The sequence below is a fragment of the Carcharhinus amblyrhynchos genome, chromosome 2 (assembly GCF_965287045.1).
Source record: "Carcharhinus amblyrhynchos chromosome 2, sCarAmb.v2.hapA, whole genome shotgun sequence".
Taxonomy (NCBI): Eukaryota; Metazoa; Chordata; class Chondrichthyes; order Carcharhiniformes; family Carcharhinidae; genus Carcharhinus; species Carcharhinus amblyrhynchos.
Window position 1 is genome coordinate 79,301,811 of NC_137325.1, and position 15,594 is coordinate 79,317,404.

General features: G+C 44.9%; 1 protein-coding gene and 1 pseudogene across 6 annotated transcripts in view; one reads left to right on the plus strand and one right to left on the minus strand.

The window, feature by feature from the left end:
- The window catches only part of ppp1r9a (protein phosphatase 1, regulatory subunit 9A), a 321,619-nt gene that overhangs the window by 52,769 nt on the left and 253,256 nt on the right, over nt 1-15,594 (minus strand). For all 6 annotated transcript variants that reach the window (XR_013889014.1, XM_080207861.1, XM_080207856.1 and 3 more), the window contains 2 exons: nt 8,702-9,020; nt 8,142-8,226 (listed from right to left, as the gene is read on the minus strand). Coding sequence is in view for 5 of the 6 variants with exons in the window: in XM_080207861.1 (XP_080063987.1) it covers nt 8,142-8,226; nt 8,702-9,020 (404 nt within the window). In the remaining variant the exon portion in view is untranslated. The remainder of the gene's footprint in view (nt 1-8,141; nt 8,227-8,701; nt 9,021-15,594) is intronic.
- LOC145362168 (U2 spliceosomal RNA) lies at nt 78-196 on the plus strand (annotated as a pseudogene).

The following is a 15,594-nucleotide window of genomic DNA, read 5'->3' on the forward strand; positions in this document are numbered from 1 at the left end:
TGAAGACATCAGAACCCCATCGTTGGGACCAAATGGACATCCCAAGCCTGCATTTGCCAGCAGCAAGACTAGTGGTGATCGCTTCTCGGCCTTTTGGCTAAGATCAAGTGTAGTATCTGTTCTTCTTGGCCTTTTGGCTAAGATCAAGTGTAGTATCTGTTCTTAGCCTGGGGCTCGGATTTCGCAAGGAGTTATCGGATTTCGATGGGCGTTGTGGATTGAAGAAGCAGGCGTCAGACGACCGTCTACAACACTTGAGCTCTGCTGCTACTGGTGGATCTTAATGCTGGTTTCAAGCCTCTGGCTTGGACCTAACACCGGTACAGTACGACTCAGTGTTCTCGAGCTATGGCTGCAGCTGCATCGAGAGCTACAGGCCAAGGGTTGCCCAACACCATCTGGGTGAAGGCTTCGGGAGGACACTTGCCTGTGGGCCGCGACTTCGTCGTGAAGAAAGTACTGTTCGAGTGCTGCGGGTTCCAAGCAGCAGACGTCTACGGTGTGGCTGAATACAGCAACCAGCCCTACGTGGACGTCAGTTTCAGGAGCCTGTCAGGATGCCTCAAGTTCCTGACAGCCCTCAAGGAGAAAGGCAAAGAGGGGCCCCTCTCCATCCTGACGGCGGAGCCCCTGTTCACCGTGCTGTCCCAGCGGAACCGGGTTACACGTTCCAAATGTATAACCCCTACGTCCCTGCGGCTGATGTGCTGACGTTCCTCTCCAGGTACGTGGAGGTGAAGGGCGAGAGCGTGGACGTGATGGACAAATATGGGATCTGGACCTGTAAGAGACAGGTGAGAGTGACTCTCAAGTCTGACTCCAACAGAGGCCTCCTGCACCTGCCCTCCAATTTTGCCATGGGGGGGGAAAATCGAGGCTTCCTGTACTATGCAGGACAGCCACGAGTGTGCCGCATCTGTGGCAAAACCGGCTATTTGGCTGCAAGCTGCAGCACCACCTTCTGCAGAAACTGCTTGAAGGAGGGGCAGGCGACAAAGGACCGCAAAGGCAGCAAATGTTGCAACCTGTGTGGGAAGGCTGGCTACATTTACAGAGCCTGTCCCAAGCGGAAGGTCACTTACGCTGGAGACAGAGTGAAGAAGGCAAGCGCCCCTGCCACCTCAGAGAAAAAGACCACCGGTATAGAAGCAGGCCCGGAGAAAGCTTCTGAAGGACGAGTGGTTCCCCCCTGTGCAGCAGGAGGACGCACCAACAGCACCACCAGCAGAGGGCGCAGAGGCCACGGAACAAGAGATCGCAGATCCCGAGACCCCCTGGCAGTGCATCAAATCCAGGAGAAACATCCGGAAAAGGAAATCTGTGGCAGCTAGAGCCTCGAGTGGTGACGTCTCCTCAGACGAGGAAAGAAAAGCTGTCAGACGACAGAACTGCAAGAGGCTCAATTTAAAAGCAGCGCTGGATCCATAGGCGACACAGACAACTGACGCCATCGCAGCACCAGCGGACCATCCAGACGACGGAGGCAACACTGCGGCCGCAGTGATCCCGACTCCGCACAGCAGGAACAAGGACGCTGACACCATCTGGTACGAAGACCGGCCAGCAACCCCGGCACCAACCGACAAGTCACATGACTCTGACGTTGTCACCCGGTCGCCGGCAGGGATCTGAGGCAGAGTTGGACTGCTACATCAGCCCTGCGGCCCTGCAGAAATTCGTCAGCGCCACAGGAACGCGGCACCTGGTGCATGCTGACTGATGGACATGTAAGAACTGACAAATCTTTTCTACTTTAAAAATGTCTTTAAAGTTTGCCTCTGTTAACGTACGCAGTGTTAAAGACGGGTTGAGATGTGTGTCCACATTATCCTACCTGGCCAATGTCAAGGCCGACCTGCTGTTCCTGCAGGAGTGTGGGATACCTCACCTCAGCAGCTAAAGGCGTTGGTCAAATGTATGGTCCCATGGACCGTCCATCTGGTCGGGTGGGAACGATTGCCGTTCCTCCGGCCTAGGCATTCTGCTGCGGGGAGGTGGCTTTACTATCTCTTAAGTTAGGGAGGTAGTGGGGGGTCGCCTCCTCGTAGCAGACGACACGTACAAAAACTGCCCTCTCAGGTTGATTAATGTGTATGCCCCTGCCGCCAAAACCGAGCGGCTGGTGGTTTTTGAGCAGCTGCCACTGCTGCTCACCACCTCCAGGCCGGTCATTCTGGGTGGGGATTTCAACTGCATCATCGACAAGGCAGACTGATCCAGTAGGGCTGAAAACAAACTGGATGCTACGTCCAGAGCCCTGCTGGAGACGGTCAAAGATGCCAAGCTGCTCGACATCTTCAGCAACCCAGCAGACGGAGGGCGGCGCAGGTACACGTGGTCGTGGCCCAACGGGTCAGTCCGCTCCAGAATCGACTTTATGTTTGTGTCCCACACGCTCACGGTCAGGCCCACCGACGTCAGGCCGGTGTTCTTTTCTGACCACTGCCTCCTGCTGGCCGACTGTCAGCTGGAGGCAAACCAGAAAGTGGGCAGGGGGTCCTGGAAGTTGAATGTAGAACTGTTGACCCCAGAGAACCTCGAGGAACTCAGGAGGGTTTACCACGGTTGGAGGACCGTCAAACCCTTCTTTGAGTCTCCATTGCTCTGGTGGAAAACCATCAAAGGCAACGTCAAAAGGTTCTTCATTCGCAAAGGGGTTCAGAAGGCCAGGGAGAGACGGGGGGAAATGTCCCCTCTCCAGAAAAGCATGCAGGAACTGCTCCAACTGCAGTCGATGGGGGTTGATGTCAGGGAGGAGCTCCAGGAGGTGAAGAGCCAGCAAGCCTCGCTCTTTGCCTCAGAGGCTGCCAAGGTCATCTTCCGGTCCAGGGTCCACTCCGTGGAGCAGGACGAAAAGTGCTCGCGTTTCTTCTTCCAGAAGGTACACAGAGAAACCTCTGTGATCAACAGCCTGAAGGAAGAAGACGGCTCAGTAAGGTCATCGCAGTCTGACATTCTGAGGATCTGCAAATCCTTCTATGCCAGACTGTATGACCTGAAGCCAACGGACAGCATAGCCTCCCAGTCTTTCCTGTCGTCTATCACACAGGTCTTAGACGACGGCGAGCGGGACAGCCTAGACAGACCGATATCTCTGGACGAGCTGACCAAGTCCGTCGAGTCCTTCCAGAAGGGTAAAACTCCCGGAAGCGACGGCTTACCAGCTGAGTTTTACTCGGCGTTGTGGGACTTGACGGGCCCGGACCTACTAGAAGTATACGAGAGTATGCTTCTGGAAGGCAGGATGTCAGAATCCATGAGGAAAGGCATCATTACCCTCATCTACAAGCAGAAGGGGGAAAGGGAGCAAATTCGAAATTGGCGACCCATTTCACTATTGAACGTGGATTATAAAATTCTGGCCAAAGTCACCGCCAACCGAGTCAAGTCTGCTCTGGGGTCAGTGATCCATCCTGCACAAACCTGTGCTGTACCTGGCAGGAAGATCTCTGACAGCCTCACGCTACTCAGGGATACGATCACCTACGTGCAGGACAAGCAGGTGGATACGTGCCTCATCAGCCTAGACCAGGAGAAAACGTTTGACAGAATATCGCACAGCTACATGATGGATGTGCTCTCCAAGACGGGCTTTGGGGAGGGAATTCGCAATTGGATCCGACTGTTCTACACAGACATCAGTAGCACAGTTTCAGTCAATGGGTGGGAAACAGATAGCTTTCAAATCAGGTCTGGAGTCAGACAGGGCTGCCCTCTCTCCTCTGTCCTTTTTGTGTGTTGCATTGAACCCTTTGCCGAGGCCCTCAGAAGCAACCCAGGCATCAAAGGGGTGACAATCCCAGGCAGCGGAGGCATGCAGGTCAAATGGATGACGTGGCTGTCTTCTGCTCAGACCCCTCGTCTGTTCACAGGCTCCTCCAGGTCTGCGAGCTGGCCTCGGGAGCCAAAGTCAACCAGGGTAAGAGCGAGGCCATGTTCTTTGGGAACTGGGCCAACAAATCCTTTGTCCCCTTCACCGTCAGGGCAGATTACCTGAAGGTGCTGGGGATATGGTTTGGAGCGGCAGGGGCATGCGCCAAAAACTGGGGCGAGCGCATCACCAAAGCCAGGCAGAAACTGGGCTTGTGGGAGCAACACTCCCTCTCCATGACAGGAAAAAACCTGGTGATCCGGTGCGAGGTGCTGTCCATGTTGTTGTATGTGGCGCAGGTGTGGCCTATCCCCAAATCCTGCGCTGCAGCAGTAACGAGGGCCATCTTCAAGTTTATCGGGAGATCAAAGGTGGATTGCATCCGGAGGGAAGTGATGCATAAATCTCCAGAGAACAGAGGGAAAAACGTTCCCAACGCCGCCCTCATCCTGATGGCCACCTTTGCGTGCGGCTGCATCAAGCTGTGCGTAGATCCTCAGTACACTAACAGCAAGTGCCACTATTTTTTGAGGTTTTACCTGTCCCGAGTGTTGCGAAGGATGGGTCTGGCCACACTGCCGTGGAACGCTCCGAGTAGTTGGGCCGTACCGCAGCACCTGTCCTTCATGGACAAATTTTTCCGCAAACACACCTTTGACCACATGGCGATTAAGCAGTGGTCAACGCGTAACGTCCTTGGGGCCCTGAGAGAAAAGGAGATGGTGGATCCTGTCGGATGGTTCCCTGAGCAGACTATCAGTGTCATCCGGCAGAACGCCTCATCACCAGAACTGACAAACAAGCACCAAGATCTGGCTTGGCTGGTGGTGAGAAGGGCACTCCCTGTCAGATCCCTTATGCACGCTCGAGGTCTCAACGTCACTGCGCGCTGCCCTCGAAGCGGCTGCGGGACTGATGAGACGGTCACACACCTCCTTGTGGAATGTGCCTTTGCAATGAAGGTCTGGAGTGAGATGCAGTGGTATTTGTCGAGGTTCGTCCTGAGCAGCTCAGTGACGCAGGACTCTGTGCTCTACGGACTGTTTCCGGGAACGCACACCAAGACAAGTATCAACTGCTGCTGGAAGGTCATCAACTCGGTGAAGGACGCACTTTGGTCTGCTCGAAACTTGCTGATCTTCCAGCTGAAAGAACTGTCCTCGACCGAGTGTTGCAGACTGGCACATTCCAAGGTCCAGGACTACGTGCTGAGGGACGCGCTGAAGCTTGGGGCAGCCGCTGCAAAGGCACAATGGGGAAAGGCCACACTGTCAGGCCTTTTAACGGAGGCAGACCGAGGGCCCGGGAACTGCAGAATACCCTCGAACTGCGTAACTGTGTGCCAATCTGAGCAATAACGGCACACAGTATTTTATTGAGGCATGGATGTAGTTTTAAGAATTGAAATGTAATGATTGCAATTTGTACAAATCTGTAAAAATGTCGTGATTCTGCATTGTTTGCAGTTCAACGCCCTGTACATTTGCAATAGTTTATTTAAGATTTTTATGAATAAAGTATGTTTTTGGGGAAAAAAAAGTGGTGCAATCTTCCCAGAGGTGGCCTCCTAACTAATTGCCTCAGCGCTCGTCACCCTATTAAGAATGGCAGACAGGGTGTCCAAGCTACAGGCCCAGAGGGCTAGCAGTTCTGGAGCCTTGGCAGCCTCACCAAGAGAGGTGGAAACGGAAGGGGCAGGTGAAAGGTTTCAAGGGCACTGAAAAATAGAGATTAGTGAAGTGTAATGAAGCAGTAGGTCCATCAGAGGCTAGGCCTCACTCTCCAATTCTACTGGGGAAATCCCTTTGTTACATTAGTTTTGGCAGCAATTACAGCCTTTTATCTATGCAGACTTGACAATGGAGTATTAACCCTCTGGCTTCAATGACTCAGTCTGCTGCAGGGAGGCAGCTTCCACGTCAAATTGCAGGATTATATTTCTGATAACTGAAAACCTCTCCACGCCCAAGATACAATGATTAATCAAAAAGACAATGAAAAAGGTAAGCGTTTTAGTTGGCATTATAAAAGAGCTATGCAAGAACTATGGAGGGCTTTTAAATAACAACGTTAATCATCATAGAATCATAGAAACCCTACAGTACAGAAAGAGGCCATTCAGCCCATCGAGTCTGCACCGACCACAATCCCACCCTGGCTCTACCCCCATATCCCTACATATTTTACCCACTAATCCCTCTAACCTATACATCTCAGGGCACTAAGGGGCAATTTTATTAGCATGGCCAATCAACCTATCCCGCACATTTTTGGATTGTGGGAGGAAACCGAAGCACCCAGAGGAAACCCACGCAGACATGAGGAGAATGTACAAATTCCACACAGACAGTGACCCAAGCCGGGAATCGAACCAGATCCCTGGAGCTGTGAAACAGCAGTGCTAACCACTGTGCTACCGTGCCGCCCTTTTAACGTGCATTTCAGAATAAAAAACAATCCCAAGGCTCTTCACAACGATCTGAAGAAAATGGGTTCAAAGTGAAGAAGATTAAGACCATTGAACAAAAGGTTGGTGAATGAAATGAATATCAAGGAAGGTCGTAAAGGAAGGATCAGGTTTTATTCCCTTTTAACTCTTGTTCTCATGTCCAGTATTTATGCTGTACAGATAATTAAAAGGAGACAAGTAGTTAGATTTAAAAGTACATGACAATTATCTTGCCTCTCCAAACTCTTATCTATCCACAGCTTTTTCAGTTAGCTGACAGTTCTCTGTTCCAGCAAAGCCTGGAAAAAGATCCTCATTCCACCTTTTCACACAGCCTTCTTGCAATGCAATCATCACTTTCCTGAGATCCCTGGGCCTTTCAAGCCACTGGATCATTGCTTTTTCACTTATTTGACTGGCTGTTGTGTCTTTGCCCAATATCTAATCCATAAGATCACCCCAATTACTTTGGATTCTTATAAATCAAACTATTTGACTGCAAGCTACATGGATCTACAAATTTCCTTTTCATTATGGTGTTCTTAAACAATGTACAACTCCTCTTCCTGTTGAATAATTTTGTATTACCCTCAGCAGAGGCTATTTCACCCTGGCTCCCACTACAATGCCTTGCCTTTCATGGTTGGCTGCGCAGTTTTGCATCCCAACTTTTGATATTCTGCTCCCCACCCACAAAAGAAACAAATAAAGTAAAGCAGATTGTTCACATCCCCACTCTCAAATATTACCTTCCCCCACCCCCCATCTTACAATGAACAACATAGCAACATACATCCCATCCCCCGGGAGAAGTCTGGGATTTATGTATCAGCACCACTAACTATCACTTCCACCCCAATGGCACTCCTTGCCAGTCAAGAATTTATTGCCCCAGTAACTCATCTTTATTTTAGTCTTTGCATTCAATTTCAATGAGCAGCTTTACATTTCTATTCGACGCCCTACTCAGTCATATTTCACCTACTTCTGCCCTGGCCTTCAAGACTGTGACTTGTAGAAAAATTGTCTAACTCATTTCATTCTATTCTTCTATGCATCTCCATTACCACCCTGTGCAACCCTACATCTCATCCCAGCAACTCCCCACAATGGACCAGGGAATGCTTCCCTCCTAATTAACTACAGCTGATTGAAAGATCCTCCTCCTTTCCCTGTCTGTTGACCTTTTGTCTCCTTGCAACTTCACTTGTAACATCAACATTTACCCATCTTTTTTGCATTTCCATCCCTCCCCTCGCCTCTGCTGCTAATATAGCCTTTCCTGCAATCTTTTCTCTTTTCCTTTCTTCTCTCCAAATAGCTCCGTTACATCTACCAACTTTCTCACTTCCTGGTCTTCAGTGCCTCTTCCATCTGAATCTTGTTATTCTCCTGCCCTAAATTTAATGATTTGGTCTTGTCTCTCAGGGGCTAATTTTAAAATTGGGTGAAGGTGTAAAGTGGGAAATAATTAATTGGCCACCTATTATGTACCACAGCCAATTTTCCTTTCCACTGAAGCAAAAGGAAGGGAACATTAGGTAGAGTGTATAATGCACTGTTAATTTATTATTACACATTTTAAATACCCCTAAAATTAAAATTGGCACCCCCGTGTGTAACATCACAGGAAATCTAGTAGTGTATAATTACAAGTGGATGAGCTGTCTTGACATTCCATTTCACAATGCTACGAAGGTTTGAATAAACTAGTTTAAGATTTTTGTTTTGAACTAAGTCAATTCAAACAACTAATATACATTTGGCAGCTTCAGAGTACAAGCAGTATGCTATATTGAGGGATTATAAATAAGAACCTACCCAAAGTCAACAAATTTTTGCTTTGTGTTCTCTTTCTGACTTGTAGGATTGACTTTTTTTGATGAAGAAATACCTCTGTTGCCATCTGGAAACAACAGCATTATTTTAGACATAAAATGGTTCTCCCTCTTGGAAAAGGGCATCTTTGTCAACATACCAACAAAACAGAGCATATTGCACTCATCCAAACTTGTTCATTTCAATTATAGGATTATTATCTGCCATTGGCAGTGTCAGACTACACTATCTCTTGTTACCATTTACTATTTTCACAATTGCAACATTAATACTGATGAAGAAATTACACATTAACTTGTCAAAAATGGAGAATGTGGAATTCCTCTCATTAACCAGTTAAAAACTCATTAATCATTACATCCACATCAAATAATTAGATAAAAACAATACTTTATAAAATGATCGTTGCCATTTTTATAAGATGGATATAGAATTGATGCATTATAGACATTTAGCATATTTCTAATAAGGCTGTAATAACTTTTATTATTACAATAATTATGCCACAAAGCCAACAACATTCTAAACAGTATCTTCTTTACCTTCAGCTTTTCCCATTTTGCATTGTTTATCCACATGATGTAATGGAGGCAATCTAGCATTCTGAAATGATTTTGAAGGCGATGAGGTTGGGGTTCCTCCCACAGAATCTTCAGAAGGCTGCTCTGATGATGTCAAAACGTGCTGATTATGTTCTTCCAGAACTTGATTTTCCACTGTGGTATCAAATGTGAAAGCTGCATTGCTGGCTATTGGAGATAATGAAGAGGCTCCAGAATCAGACGCTGGTGAGCACGTCCTCAAGGCTGCTGGCACAGGGGATCTGGAAATGTGCATTGGACTTCCATAACCATCTAAAGGCTTTGGTTTCAAATAAAGGAGAAATAGAGAATGCAAGTGAGTTTCTTAATAGCACACAAAATAACATTTCAAGTTGCTGGCACTGTTGAAATTATGCAATTGGGTTCAATGGAATAAAGAAATACAATTGCACCCCTAGATTCCACAAAAATCCTGATCATTGTCGTGTTACCTTAGGAAGGAGGTGGGAAAATAGAGGGACAATTGCATTTGCTTCTCAACTAAGTGAAATATTGTCAAAGACCATGGATATTTTGGGTCACAGAAGTTACTGGGGCTGCTTGATTGGTATTCAATAAAAAGACAGATTTGTCATTCTTCAGATTTCTTAAATTTTATGAAAATTTATATAAAACTGCTGAAATTTAGAGATTAGAATTTCCTGTAACATTTCAGCAGAAACACAATGCAACATTGAGAATGCACTTCCCATGTGCAAACACTGCCCCATCCTGCCCTACATTCAGCAGGCTATTGTGATTAGCTTATTAGCATCAATTTTAGAGAAATTTCTTGATCATTAGCACCACTTTTGAGATGGTTTTTAAAAACTGACTGAGACTTACACTAACCATATCTAAACTGTACCTGAAAAACTTTGGTGTTAATGCTGTTTTGCATAATAATGCAAGACTAAGAGCCAAAGAAACAAGAGAGTTGGAGTGTGGCCATGGCAAAAGGCAACAGTGAACTTACTATTACTCCTTTTTTATGCAGCTACTTTTTCATTTATTTCATGTCAGCTATTATATTCTAGTGTAGGCAAATAACTTTACAGGAAGGCTAAGACAAGATCCGCATGTAACCCAATGTAAAGTTCAGCATAACTCTGTGCAAGTACAATGCAGGAGATCTAGGGCCCTCAAGTTGGTAGGTGTTTGTTTTTTTGGCCTTACAAATGGTGCAGTGTGGGCCATGTTTAACACTTCAGTCAATAACTAATTAATCTGATTGCAATTCCTAAACAAAAGCTGCATGTCACTGTCCAGATTTACCCACACTCAGATGAAGCACAAACCTAAATATGACAATAAGATCTAGTCTAGGGGTTCCAAACTTGGGTCCATGAAGGATCTTTGGAGGTCTGGGCAGCTGGTGGCTACTGGTTTGAAAGGGGAAACCGACAAATTTCAAAAATAATTGCAACAATAAAATAGACCAGAGAAAAGCCTGTTGGAGCACTGGATGATCAGCCTATCAGCATCCAATATGGTGAGTGCTTTTTATCTGATTGGCCCATTTGATTTATTTCATCTCACTGTTGCTGGGCTGAAAATTCCATCTTTGATATGAGAAGTCAGTTTTCCAGCATCAGTCCTCCTCTTAGAAATAACAAAAGATAAGACTTAAGTATTTTTTGAGCGAGAGAATATCTTTATTATTACCAGATTACTTACTGCCAAAATGGGTATGACTTCCTGGGCTTAATGTTAAGGGGTCATGGGATGTGTGGGGGCCATGTAGGTGGCGAATGTATTTGTGACTGAATGCCTCTTCCTAATTCCTAATATATGCGCAGAAATAGGTAGTAAAGCTTTGTTGACATTTGATTTCTGTAATTGCACCTGTTTTACAGCAAAAAGGGACATTGACATTATGAGAATGTTTGAAGTTCTCCAATGCTCTTGGGATGTCACTAGGAGTTTTGTGGCTCAAAAGATTTGGGAAACCCTGATCTATTCTATGCTTCAAAAACTTCCAGATTTGGAATTTGAAGAGAAACCTATTCTCCCATTTCTCTTTGCAAATGCTATTCCTAACACTCATCTTGGTTAAGTCAGACATATATACCTACCTGGTGCCCTTTTCTAAAATATTGATAAAAATAGTCACAATTGCAAAAACCCACCAAAAATACATCTAACAGCAGCAAAGCAACTGCACTGCTGCTATCTATAATAGTATTGTGCTCTGCCAGTAACGATGCCACTAAATTTAATATTCTTGAGAAAATATGTATAAACCAGTGATAAGGACTTTAGAAAGAGATAATCAGCTATGGCTATCTAAGGAAATAAATTGAAAGAAAATGTATACATAGTGGCAAAGATTAGTGGAAACTAGAGGATTGGGAAATCTTTAAAGGTCAACAGAAAGCCATGTAAAAAGTTATAAAGAAAAGTAAGATGAATTATGAAAGTAAACTAGCTCAGAATATAAAAACAGATAGCAAAGTTTTTAAAGCATATAAAACTGAAAAGAGTGGCTGAAATAAGTATTAGCTCTTTAAAGGATGAGAAGGGGGATGTAATAACTGGAAATGAGGAAAAGGCTGGGGCATTGAACAGGTATTTTGTATCAGTCTTCACTATGGAAGACACAAATGATATGCTAAAATTGATGACAAGGCGACTATGGCAGGTGAGGACCTAGAAACCCACGAAAGAGATAATGTTCGGCAAGCTAATGGCCTAAAAGGTAGACAAGTCTCCTGGCCCTGATGCAATGCATCCCAGGGTACTGAAAGAGATGGTGGGGGAAATAACAAATGCACTAGTGGTAATTTACCAAACTTTGCTGGACTCTGGGATGGTTCCTGCAGATTCGAAAACAGCAAATCTGATGCCACTGTTTAAAAAAGGAGGTAGACAAAAGGCAGGTAATTATAGGCCAGTTAGCTTAACTTCTGTAGTAGGAGAATGTTTGAATCTATCATCAAGGAAAAGTAGTGAGACATCTGGGTATAAATTGTTCCACTGGGAAGGCGCAGCATGGGTTCATGAAGGGCAGGTCATGTTTGACTAATTTGGTAGAATCCTTTGAGAACATTATGTGCACAGTGGACAATGGGGAACCTGTAGATGTGGTATATCTGGATTTCCAGAAGGCATTTGAGAAGTGCTGCTTATAAGATCCTTGCTCAAAGAATGCTGCATAAGATAAAGATGCATAGTGTTACAGACAATGTATTAGCATTGATAGAGGATTGGTTAAGTAAAAGAAAACAAAGAGTGGGGGTAAATGGGTGTTTGTCTGGTTGGCAATCAATGACTAGTGGTGTGCCTCAAGAATCGGTGTTGGGACCGCAATTGTTTACAATTTACATAGATGATTTGGAGTTGGGGACCAAGTGTAGTGTGTCAAAATTCGCAGATGACACGGAGATGACTAGTAGAGCAAAGTGTGCAAAGGACACAGAACATCTACACAGGGATATAGATAGTCTAAGTGAGTGAGCAAGGATCTGGCAGATGGAGTACAATGTTGGTAAATGTGAGGTCATCCATTTTGTGGGAATAACAGCAAAATGGACTATTATTTAAATGGTAAAAAACTGCAGCATGCTGTTGTGCAGAAGGAACTGGGTGTCCTTGTGCATGATTCACAAAGTTGGTTTGCAGGTGCAGCAGGTGATTAAGGCGGCAAATGGAATTTTGTCCTTCATTGCTAGAGGGTTGGAATTTAAAAACAGCTACAAAAAGATCAACCATGATCTTATTGAACGGCAGGCAGGCTCAAGGGGCTAGATGGCCTATTCCTGCTCCTAATTCTCATGTTCTTGTGTGTCAAAGGAAATGCAAAGGACATTGTATATATGGATTTTCAAAATGTAATTGATGTATCATAATAAAAAGGCTTGTTACAATCACTTAGTCACATGGCATTAAAGATAGCGTAGCAGTATGAATAGAACGCTGGTTGAAAGACAGGAAATGGATAGCAGTTATTCATTAATGGTTGTTTTTCAAACTAGAGTGATGTAAACAGTGGTGCCCCTCAAGGGTTCACTCTTGGGATCATTTTTCTCAATAACTGGGTACAAAAGCATGTCAAAATGTGTAGACATCATAGAAATTGGGATTGTGTTTAACTTGAAGCGGATAGTAAATCATTTTAGGAAGACACAGACATCTTAGTAGATTGTGCAATCAGGTACCAGATACAAATAAATACAGTGAAATAAGGGATAATGCATTTTGGGACGAGAAGAAGAAGATTTGTACTTTAAATAGCAAAATTTCAAAAGGACTCAGGACAAAAGCAAAATTCTTCAGTACTCAAAATTTGAAATGAAGAATAGAGCATGCTTGAAATGATCAGGTCTGACAGCATCTTTCATGAAAGCAAGAGTTTTGGATGGGATTGTAACCTTCCTGCCAGTGAGTTTGAAGGCTGGGGGCTTGTAAAGTCTAGCCAACAACTTGCCTGGCCTGGCCCTTATGGAGGCTCACCCCATCACTCCCAGTATTTTACCATGGCAGAGAGAGACCCACAAAAATGTAGGGCCTCGCAGCTTTAACTGCCTAGGCTGAAGCTGGGCATGGGTAGGGGAAAAAGGGGGGAGGAGGAGGTTCCTCCTTTAGGGACTTCTTGGGCCACCAGAAATACTTTCACTCCAGGCCAAGCTTCTTGACCCAATCACCAAACCTCCCCTCCAAACTCTCCTTCAGAACCTGGACTTAGCAGCGCTCTTTAGCAATAAGAGACTGCCTGTAATCTCAGTAATGGCCGTCGCACCCACGGCATTGCTGAGATTATGGAGTAGCCTGCCATCTGATGGTGCCAGCTCTCTAAGGTGGGATTTCTTCCCAAGATAAGAACACAGTCTTGTCTTAAAGTAATTAATGTCATTCTAGCATTAAATTGCTGCAGGATAGCTGTTGGGTTCATGGGCGGGCTCCCCAGCACACCAATTAAAAAATTGGGCAGGTAGATCATAGCACCTCATAAAATTCAGCCGAACATTTTAGGTCTGAAACCGCTCAACAGAATTGAACAAAATTAGAAATATAATAGGTTTTGGCCAAGTGTAAGGCAGGAGTGGGAAAAAGAATAAAGGGGTGGCAGGTGAGAGGGATTCAATAACAATGTGAAAGGCCAAAGGGAGTGATAATAGGACAAGTAAAGAAACAAAAGATGTATTTAGAGAGGTGTGAACGCACAATTTTGAATTGCTGCCTTCTGAAAGAAAAGGAAATAAGAGAAAAACAAGATAAAACAATTTTTTGAGGTGGTGACCAGGTGTGTAGATGAGGGTAGTGCAATCCATGTAGCTTATATGGATTTTAGCAAAGCCTTTGACAAAATCCCACGTGGGAGACTTGTAAAGAAGGTAAATTCACATGGGATAGAGGGTAATTTGATAAAGTGGATTCAAAACTGGCTCAGTTGTAGGAGACAGAGGTTGATGACAGAAGGCTGCTTTAGTGACAGGAAGCCAATGTCCAGTGGCGTAACCAAAGGGATGTATTGGGTCCCTATTATTCGTCATTGATTAATTGGGGGGGGGGGGGGGGGGGGGGGGGGGGGTGGTGGTAAGATTAGCAAATTTGCAGATGACACGAAGATTGGTCAGGTGGTTAAATGTCTTGAGCTACAAAAAGATATAGACAGAATGGTCAAACGGGCAGTTCAGTAGCAGACGGAATTAACCCCGAAAAGTGGGAGGTGATATACTTTGGAAGGACTAATTTGACAAGAAGGTACTCAATGAATGGCAAACACTAGGAAGTTCTGGGGAACAAAGGGACCTTGATGTATTTGTCCACAGATCTCTCAAGGCAGAAGGACATATTAGTAGGGTTGTGAAAAGGGCACATGGGACACTTGCCTTTATAAATTGAGGCATAGGTTACAAAAGCAGGGAAGTCATGTTGGAGTTGCATTGAACTTTGGCGAGGCTACAGCTAAAGTACTGTGTGCAGTTTTGGTCGCCACATTATAGGAAAGATGCGATTGCACTGGAGGAGGTGCAGAAGAAATTCATCAGGATGGTGCCTGGGATGGAACATGTAAGTTATGAAGAGAGATTGGGTAGGCTTGGGCTGTTTTCACTAGGGCAGAGAAGACTGAGGGACGGCCTAATTGAGGTGAGATTATGAGGGACATGGACAGAGTGAATAAGTAAGCGCTGTTCCCCTTAGTTGAAGGGCCAGTCATGAGAGGACACTGGTTCAACGTAAGGGGCAAGAGATTTAGGGGAGGATGTGAGGAAAAACATTTTTACCCAGTGTGGTTTACCCTTGAATGCACTACCTGGGAGGGTGGTGGTGATGAGTCGCCTCACATCCTTTAAAAAGTACTCGATGAATACTTGGCACATCATAACATTCAAGGCTGTGGGCCAAGTTCTTGTAGATGGGATTAGGTGGGAGTTCAGGAGTTTGTGTGTCAGTGCAGATTCAATGGGCCAAAGGTCCTCTTCTGTACTCTGCAGTTCTATGATTCAAAACCATCAACAAAAATCAAAACAAATTGGAGGGAAGATTATGAGGTAAAATTGTTGAAAACCTGTTGAGTCCAGGTTTCTCTAAAGTGCCCATTTGAAATTTCTTTTGAGGTTTAATGGAATAGACTTAGGATTCGTTTACCCAAATCATTAAAAGTAGAATAAGTTGATAAAATTGTTTTTAAAAAAAATGACATCTCAGGTTTTATTAAACAACAACTTGTATTCATAGAAACATAGAAAATCTGCAGCGCAATACAGGCCCTTTGGCCCACAAAGTTGTGCTGAACATATTCCTAACTTCGGGATTACTAGGCTTACCTATAGCCCTCTATCTTAATAAGTTCCATATACTTATCTAAAAGTCTCTTAAAAGACTCTTTAGTGGTGCTAATACAGCACTCT